Source organism: Carcharhinus amblyrhynchos, chromosome 3, assembly GCF_965287045.1.
Source record: "Carcharhinus amblyrhynchos chromosome 3, sCarAmb.v2.hapA, whole genome shotgun sequence".
NCBI lineage: Eukaryota > Metazoa > Chordata > Chondrichthyes > Carcharhiniformes > Carcharhinidae > Carcharhinus > Carcharhinus amblyrhynchos.
The window spans coordinates 50,913,292-50,923,314 of record NC_137326.1 but is presented as its reverse complement, the minus strand read 5'-3'; the positions used below and the strand labels follow the sequence as shown (position 1 = coordinate 50,923,314).

General features: G+C 39.3%; 1 protein-coding gene across 2 annotated transcripts in view; it reads right to left on the bottom strand.

Annotated features, from left to right (window-relative positions):
* Positions 1-3: 3 nt before the first annotated feature.
* The window catches only part of LOC145339469 (acylamino-acid-releasing enzyme-like), a 62,272-nt gene continuing 52,252 nt past the window's right edge, over positions 4-10,023 (bottom strand). For both annotated transcript variants that reach the window (XM_080183941.1, XM_080183948.1), the window contains 4 exons: positions 8,230-8,420; positions 4,761-4,863; positions 3,660-3,766; positions 4-1,170 (listed from right to left, as the gene is read on the bottom strand). In XM_080183941.1, coding sequence (XP_080040067.1) covers positions 1,053-1,170; positions 3,660-3,766; positions 4,761-4,863; positions 8,230-8,420 — 519 coding nt within the window. In that variant the 3' untranslated portion in view covers positions 4-1,052. The remainder of the gene's footprint in view (positions 1,171-3,659; positions 3,767-4,760; positions 4,864-8,229; positions 8,421-10,023) is intronic.

Genomic DNA, 10,023 nt, shown 5'->3' with positions numbered 1-10,023 from the left:
ATCTTTGATTGTTGACTCATAACATTATAGTAACTATAATGAAAAATTAAAGGGCATGAATAAAAATAAAATCTGATCTTTTTTCCATTTCTGCATTTACACTGTCCATGTACAAGACACAACATGATACACTGAAAAAAACATCTTTGTACAAAGGTCAGGAATCAACTGCAGAAAAACAAACTCTTTTCCAATGAGTTCTAACTTTAAGTACAGTCATCAGTTGTAATGCAGGTTAAAATTTCCACTGATTCAACACCATGCACTACATCTTGAGTTTTGGAAAACTGCTGTGTATTACATGAACATAGCATGTTGACTGCAATCATCAAGGAAGAGTATTTTTATTCTGCAATCTAATCTGGGTCTTGAATATCGATGCTAATCTGATCCATTCATCCAAAATAGGGTGGTAACAGAAGGCTAAGTCAACCACAGTCAGAAACTTGACATAACATTTCTGAAACTTGCAGATGTATAAAGATGAGCGGTCCTGCATTTATATAGCACCTTTAACATTCTCAAAATGTCCCAAAGTGTTTCACAGCCATTAAGTTTCATCTGAGGTTAATTACCGTTTGTAGGAAAACATTGCAGACAACACATGCACAGCTAGGTCCCTCAAAATAGCAAATGATCAGATAATTTCTTTGCTCATTATGGCTGAGGGACAAATGTTGGCAAGGACACAAGTAAAACTTCTTGATCACATTCAAATAATGGCTTGGGATAATTTCAATGCACCTGAATGGCTGATAAACCTCTATTTAACACTGCATGCAAAAGAGGGCACATCTAACAAAACTCTACTCACACGCTATCATACACAGATGTCAGCTTAGATTATCTGCTCGAATTCTAGAGTGGCATATAAATCCATAATCATTGTTACCACTGAATTAATCTAATACTTGAAAGAATTTTATATCAAGGCACGGAGATGTGCAGCCTTACCATATAGTAAAACAAAACCATTTGTTGACACTTCCGAATTGCTGACTAAAACTAGATGCACACACATTCAAACTGAAGTGAATTGTCTTCCAAATGTCTCAAGCTGCTTTAGTAATGTCCAACACAAAGTCAAACCACAAAGCAATATTCATGAATATATCAGCTTCAGTGCCAACTTTGGCGAGCGAGTGGCAGTCATCAGGATACCACAATAACCTGAGGAAAAAAGTTCAAGTATTTTATTTCTTATGCAGAGGAACTCCTTTCAATTTCATACCTTTTTTGTTTTGATGTGCCATCATTTTACAGGAGCTTTCCAATTGGCCAATGCAGAATGCTAAAAAGCAGCCTCAGAGATGACCACCTTCTTGAAGGAAGCCCCTCATTTTGATTTTCAATCAGGGTTCTTATCCCACTATAGTCAAGATCAAAAAATCCACGAGCAAAGAAGGGATCCAAAGACACAAACCCTTGTGGTAATAGTTCCCATCAAACTGAGCTGTGACTGCAGAGTACAACACAAACATTTTGCTATACAAGGAGGATATTCTAACATATTTATCAGTTGAATATTTTCACACATGCCATGTTAAAATGAGGTCCTAGAGTTAAAAGTGTCTATGCTAACAAATACCTGGGATCTTGTACTCTGGTTAATCCTGGGCTAGGTTAAGATTGAGGATTTGGTCACATATTATTCTTTGCTTCATATAACATAGATAAGGAGAAAGTTTCATTAACAGGATCTTCCAATTATAAGACGATCAAGGTACAACTTCACTATTCGTATACCACCTTAAATTAAGATCCAAGTCCTTTACTCTGTAATGGCTAGTCAGTATCAGGAATCATTAACAGTCAATTGCAAACCAATGTGCTTCTCTATTACGGCATTGACAAAAAACAGTTTGGGGTTTTATCTTTTTCCTTAGCACCTAATTGTGATTTAATGAGGCATTTGTTCTTCAGCAGGCCATTATGGGTATAAATGACTGGAACCCCACTGCAAGCCTCAGAGATGATGAAATTTGCTGAGAGTAAATGTCCTGGGTTCATTCAATGACATTTACATACTTTCACTGTGATGACACTTTTTACTTTCATCAGAATCCAAGCAACGTTTGTCCTTTGTAGATACATGGGGTGTGTAGTAATTGCAACAGTGAGTGCAAAAATATCCGGCTGCTGTGTCGCTTCCCTTCCCCCACATAGGCTGTAAACTCAATGGCTACAAATCTACAAAATTAATGTACTATTAGCACACCTGCCAGCATAAGAACACAAAGGAAATCAAATGCGTGATTCATTCATAAGATTTGAGTGAACTTATCCATATGCATAAAGAAGAGTTTATAAACAGTCTTTTGGCTCATCTATTCATGTTCCTTTGACTTTGAGTAAGCATAGAGGAAAAGAATGTGGGCTCAGCTCCAAATGGGAAAGGTGGGAATACTAGCAATCTGGGCATTTTCTTTTAAAACAGGTCCCACTGACAATGAAAACAAAATGGTTATCACAAAAAAATGTTGCCTGGTTTTAAATCCGAGATGCTGGGCTATTAAAAATTCCAACCACAAAAGTGCATCCACTGATAAGGCCCTTCTCAACACAGTCCTCATTTGTGGTTACTCACCACTCAAACAATCATTGATCTTAAGTAATACAGAGAAAGGCCCGTTCTCGTTGCTGAGTGGACCAGTGTGCTCTACCATAAGTTGCAAGGACACAGGCTTTTTTCTAATGATTAGTCTTGTGAGTTCCCAGTCTCAGTCAAACAGAGGGAATATAATTCCCAAATCGGAAGAGAAACAAAGTGAGATAGTGAACTAGTAATACCATAATCACACAATCCCTGATGGCTGGTTTATGAACAGCTTTGACCAAGGTTTGCCAAGTGTCACTTGACCAAACTCTACAAATGAAGTCACTCAACTTTTTCCTTGGTTGTGTAATAGTGGGACACAAATGAAAATCTAAAGTGAAGGGGGTATTAATTTAGAATAAGAAGAGTATAAAATGAAATTCGCTGCAGTGCAGTCTCAGTCAGATCTTGTAGGGGTAAACTTCAATTTCACCAGAGGTACAAAATGGACTGCAGCAGATCAGTTGGGTGTTATAACTCCCACTCAATACTCTTCTTCATTACCTTCAATCGAAGTAACAATTGAGTGGGATAGATAACTGGTGATCAAGCCATTACTGCCTATTTTATGCCCCTGACCACACTGAATTTTACTATGCCTCTCCTCCTCTGATTAAACCCCTTGCTAAATCCTAAATGGAATGTGGCATGTATTAAAAATATAAACATGAAGATTAAAAGTTGAGAGTTAATACAGGAATGATTAGTTGGATCACTTGTCACAAGATGATTCATTAGGAAATAATTTTTCTATTGGACTTGTGAGATTGTGACAACCTCCTGTGCACTGTATCACTTGAAGGGCTAAACATGTGGGCAAAATGCTATTGGCTTTGGGCATTGATGGCTAGGGTTAATAACTGGGCAAAATTTTCATATACATTGCCTTAATGAGTGGGCAAAGCATTCATAGCTTTGAGTTTTCTGGCTGGTAAAAAAAAATTGAGTCCATTGCTGCAGGTTTAAATTTAGGATAAGTCCTTTACCACCAACCCTGTCAGCAGTTCTGTGAGCCCCAAGAACATCACATTCCCAATATTTAACTTACTTGTACAGAACTTACCGCACAGGAATATGTCTGGCTCTTAGCGCACGGTAGAACTCAAGACCTTGTGTTGGATGAACGCGCTTGTCTTTTTCACCCAACATTATTAAAACTGACGTTTTCACCTGAGAAAACAAATGTAATACATTGTATTAAATACCCCAAAGAGATACAAAACTTCATTTAATAAAACTGAAATGCAATTCCCAGGAAGGAATTTCCTTTGACGCTAATTTTGCTCAAACCGAAAACCTAATGATTACCCCCAAGCCACACTGCCATCTGCTCTTTGCTCAAGTAATGAGGAGCCCTCAGTAATAGATGTGCACTGAAGATGGTGACAAAAGATAAAGTAAATGAGATTTTATATATAATTTAAATTGGCTTTAGTCCACATTGCACATTTTGATTTTCAGTCAAGTGCATGTGTGATGTTGCTTCAGGAGAAGCTATGTAGAAAATCAATCAAACTTGATCCTACTTCTAAGTCTAGGATCATGGCCAGAGGTAGCTCAAATAAAAAAAATACAGGAATATTTTAATGAATGTCTGTCAGTCAGTATGAGAATAACTATGATTTCAAAAGTGATGGAAAGATAACTAATGATGGCTTGCCCCCTCTGGGATTGTGTGTGTGGAATATGCTGAATCATTCACACACATAATGGCCTCAGATTAACCTCCTGTTGCATATACCATAAAGTCTCCATTGGTCTGTCAATATGCAAAGATAAAGAGCTACCACCTTGGTTAGGTGTTTATCCACAGAATTCCATCTGTTTCATATAGATAAATGCTTACAGATATAGTTAGCTTCCCCTATAATTCAAACAGCATTCACATCAATTGACACAGATTTAAAACTACCACATCATTTCACTTTGTCACCACACTTAGCTTGTTTGCAGGGTCCTGTTATCTTGTTGTCAGTAGTGTGAAAGAACGACATGCATTCTTTTTCCCCTTCAGAACATGCCTTCTGTATATTTGTTTTCCATGGATGGCCTACACAGCAGCATCATGCCACAAACAAGGAAATTCACTGAAATAAGCTGTACTCAGTTCAGATAAGGCTTGCTCTTGTATTATTTGTAGCAAATACAACAGTTTACTTCTTACCTGAGCTACATTTACGATAGGTGATTTGCTCAGCAGTGCTGTTAGCAGAGAGGGAGTCGGCAACTGGTCAGGGACAAAATCAAAGCCAGCCTGCACCATGGTACTGTTGAGGCAAGCATAACAAGAATCACAACACTAGATTTAATCAGAATTTCCATTTTTTGGGAATTTATTGTTCCATGCATTTTCCAAAATCTTCCTGCACTGACAAATGGATTGACAGATGAAGAAAGACTGGATGAATTGGGCTTGTACTCACTGGAATTTAGAAGAATGAGAGGGGATTTGTAGAAATATATAAAATCCTGATGGGACTGGACAGGTTAGATCCAGGAAAAATGTTACCGATGTTGGGGAAAGTCCAGAACTAAGAATAAGGGGTAAGCCATTTATGACTGAGATGCGGAAGAACCTCTTCCTTTAGAGTTGTGAACATGTGGAATTCTCTACCACAGAAAGCTGTTGGGGCCAGTTCATTAGATATGTTCAAGAGGAAGCTGGATGTGGCCCTTGTGGTTATATGAATCCAGGAGTATGAAGAGAAAGTAGGAGTGGGATACTGAAAGTGCACAATCATATTGAATGGTGGTGCAGGCTTGAAGGGCTGAATGGCCTACTTCTGCACCTATTTTCTATGTTTCTATGTTTTAAGTAAAGGTGGGTCCGAACTCATCTGTTGCTGAGATTAGCAATTAGATCAAATCTCTTCAGTGCCCTCTTTGCCGCGGGGCAATGTCAGCAAGACAGGAAATTTCCTTTCATTTTGCTCTGCCTCAGTGAACGCAGCACTGCAGCCTCCTCTAAGCACTTTCCTAATGCAACCAACCCATGCATACAAAACTCAAAACACAATGTCGAATATTAGATAATGATTCCACGATTAGCCAACATTTGCTAAATAATCCTCATTCTGGTAAGAATTACGCAGGCAATTGAAGATTGACAGTGGGGCTTAAAGTGTGGCGCATATGTGTATACTGGATGCTAAAAATATTAATACACAGGATTTGTTCTTTGTGGATAGAAAAAGGTGTACACTGTGCCTGTTTCAGCTAAACAAGTGCCAGCGATTGATTGACTCATTCCTCAAAGTCAATAGTTTGACTAATCTGGGTCAAACTGTCTGATTTAAATTTTAAACAATGCTGAGCAGTTAACTGTCAGTCAACTGGTGCAGTGCCACAGCAACACCTCTACCAGTGTCTACTTACCAACCAATCAGCACTTTCTTCTTTTACAATATAAACTGAAATTGTTGTTGCCCCCTTACATCAGGATTCTTGCAAAGTGTCCTGATGAGTGCAAGTTGAAAGCTTTGACATGTCTCTTTTTCAACAGTACTTAAATTTTGTACTATGACTGTGGTCTCGATTTGGAAACAATTTGCTATTATGCCACTGTTGGGTTGGGGTGTCCATTGCTGCAGTACACTGTGCCATTGTGCCACCAGTATAGTGGCTCTGAGCATTGCCAGGATTCAATTCAATAAAGTTACTGAACTGATACAGGAGTATTTCTGGAAAAATTAATCCTATCCACTTTTTGAAAAAAATGCACAGACAGTATCAAAGAACAGCATCTTGCACTGATTGAAGTACTTAGGAAAAACAGTAGAAATACAATCAACTGACAATAATGGAGTTGACGAAAGTGCTAAAGACTGAAGACATTCACCCCAGGCAAATTAAAGTTATTGTAATAATTGATTACAGACCCCTTTTCTCCAGGGAGTCCAGTATTCAATTATTAGAAAGCAACAGACATACTCAGTTGTGCAGAGCTTGGGAATTCTTTTGTGGTGTGCTATCAGTTGGAGTGATCTACATGGAAGTCAAATATTGCCTCAAGTCTTTTGAGGCAATATTTGGTCTCATTTGAAGATTTTAAAGCTGCTTGATGAAACAAATCTAAACTCCCAATGGTTAGTCTCCAAATATGCCATAATGAAAGTCAACCACTGCAAGCCCTGCAAAGAGAAGATACTCTTTAGGAATGCCTTGGACAATATTTATTCCATTTGGGCTTGTGGATCAAATAACATGCAGGTATGAGTTTCTCCAACTGGGTGATGTTCATAACCCACCTGCACCATGGTCCCTATCCCTGAACAAGGGCTAAAGAGAAAAAAAAATTCCCCAAATGTCACATCATTAATACTACCCTATCCAAAGTTAATCAATCAAGACATTTGTGTGTAGTTTCTTCTAAATTCTTTGTTTGTTCAAAGTCTATGCACCTAGTCCAAGTCTAATGGGCTGCTTACATTTACATCAACTCATCACTGTGAAGACCTGTCCATTCTCAATGTCCTTAATGAAAAGTTCAGCTATATAAATCTTCTTTGTAACTTGGAACCACAAGTTCCCAAATCATCCCTGTCATTCTACACTGGATCTCCTCAAATGCATCAATGTCCATTTGAGGATAGAAGATGAAAGGGAGTTCCATTGAACAGTCATATTCCACACAAAATGTTACCTTTTCTCTCTCCACAGATATTGCCAGACCTGCTGAGTATTTGCAGCATTTGTTTGATTTTGTATTGAAGGCAGAACTTTTTAAAATGAATGTTCATCCAATCATGATATGTCCAAAGTTAAAATAATTTGGTTTTACACTAAAAGGGTTACAAAACATTTAAACATTCAAGCATACTTAACAAGACCTCAAACGTTACAACATATGGTAACAAATTTAAAGAAAACAATGAAAATTGAAAATATTTCAGTAAAATCATAAGTTATGGTCTCAACAATCCAACCTGTAATATACAGTGGTTATAAATATAACAAGTCAATTAGGTGAGGAAATGCTTTAGCTACTATTCATTTTCTTCGTGCATATTTGACAAAATAAAAGGACTTTTTGTACTTCTTTTAAATTAAAGGTTTTCAATTTCATTCACATGCTAGTGGTGTTAACATTGAAGAGTTATAAGTCAGGTCAAATGCAGCCAGTTAAGCTTGCACTGCTCCAATAATTTACCCTAGCTTCAAAATGAGAACAGCACCAATGTGACATCTCCCTTTCCTGTACCAACCATCCTTATGATTCCATTGTGTTAGGACAATTTAATGCTATGAACGTACAACCATCGAAACTATGTTGTAACTTCTTTAAGTTCAATTCACAAAGGAAGCTCCTTAGATTCAACAGAAAGAGGCATTGGGCTGGAATGAAATCTTGGCCACGGAAGTGAAAGGCAGTGGCTGGAATTTTACCGCCCTGCCCACCATAGGAATCGGAGCGGGTAAGGGGCGGAACATGGAAAGGTCCGTTTGTCCTCAAGCTTGATTTTACGGTTTCAGGACCAGTGAGGCTGTAAAATCCCGCTCAGAGTCCTATTCATTACCAGAACAGGAATCTATTAAGGAACACGTTCTTTACTCCTCCCAGCACCCCTGGAAACAAAATCTGAAATATGTTATTTTAAAACATGCTGAATACAGGAAGGAAAGCTTGCACTCACTGGTCAGGAATGTCTGTTGTCCCCAGCTTGGAAACCAGATTAATGACGGGATTCCTTGTCGCAAAGGCTTTGTAGAAACCAGGATATTGGCTGATCAGATGACAGCCAATCAAGCCTCCATGTGAGCCACCAATCAGCAACACCTTGTCAGAATCCACACACCCTTCCTTTAAAACACTTTCGACAGCATACTGAAATAGAAATGAAGGTTTTGGAGCAGCAGTACAAAGACAGACATTGTGCTGGAGAATTCACTCACTAATAGCTCACTGTAATACTCCAGTCAAACTGCGATTGATGTACATGGCTGATCTCTTTTGCAATTCTTCGAGAGGACAAGGTCTTTATCAACACCTCCAACCAAACACCAAAGATAATGGTCAAACATACTTGTTTACCATAACCCCTTATCTGGGAGAGAAGTATGTGACCTATGTGCCTTCAGCAACTACAGGCATTGCTATTGGATACACACCCAGCACCTGACTGGACTCTTATCGATCAGTGTGATCAAGTGCTGATCGATTGATTGACAAGAATCAGGAGGCCACCCTAAAAGGTCATAAAACCAGGGAGGGATAAAAGCTTCTGCACAACAGAAGTTCTCTCTCTTTGACCCCACAAACGAGCTACAACAACGGTGACCGTCGCCAGCAATGACTAGCTTGAGGAGAGCCACCACACCCGAGAAGGAAGGAAGACCAGAGCCAGAGTGCCAGACCAGACCAAAGGACCAGACTTTGGACTACCAAGAGGACTACCAAGTCCAAGGCATAGATAAAAGCCAATATCTGCTTGGGTACTTGCTAGTCATGCAAAGTTGTCAAGGTCTCGTATTGGACTTGAACTTTAGTACTTTCTGTAAGATAACTTATTGGTTGGGTGGGTGATTATTGATTGTGTGTTTTAAATAAATATTGGCTGTACTAACAAGAAGTCTACTCGCAATTCTTTGTCCATCATATAAGGGTTAAACTAGACTGTGCAGCAGGCGCAACACACTGCAATGAAGTTACTGTGAAAATCCCCGAGTCGCCGCACTCCGTGCCTGTTCAGGTACACGGAGGAAGAATTTAGCATCTTCAATGCACCTAACCAGCACATCTTCCAAAGGAAATCGGAGCTCCCGGAGGAAACCCACAGACACGAGAAGAATATGCGGACTCTGTACAGACAGTGACCCAAGCCAGGAATTGAACCCGAGTCCTGGCATTGTGAGACAGCAGTGCCAACCACGAGTCACCATGCAGCCCCTCTCCATTAGATGTTGTAAATGTTCATCATTACTCTCCATGCCCCTCCCCTCATGAATTCACCAAAGTGGCCATTATTCATTTGCAAAGCTTGGTATTGAGTGTTGATAGACAATTCAGTCATAAAGAGAACCACCAGCAAGCCCAGCCATGTTCCAAATTGATGTTCAAGTATAGGTCCAATAGAAATCGATAAATGGTGGTCAACCCACCACGTGTTACTGTACCAGTCTGCCAATTGCCTAACGGATACAGAGGATCAAAAATGGGATCTTTCTAGTCTGTATGGATGAGATAATCGCTGGATAAAGTGTGAACTATCAAGAAGACTTCTAATTTAGTAACCCCTGGGTTGACTGGACACACATTCACTTCACTTTCTATACCATCACTGCACACTGGTCAGGCGTGGGAACTCTTGACCAGGACACTAGGTCTCTCCTATAGCAGTCTCCCTGCAGTGCAACATGAGGTTAGCAAATATAGTTCAAACCCGAGACCTCAAGTAGAATCTATAACAGCATGGCAGGAGAATGCTATG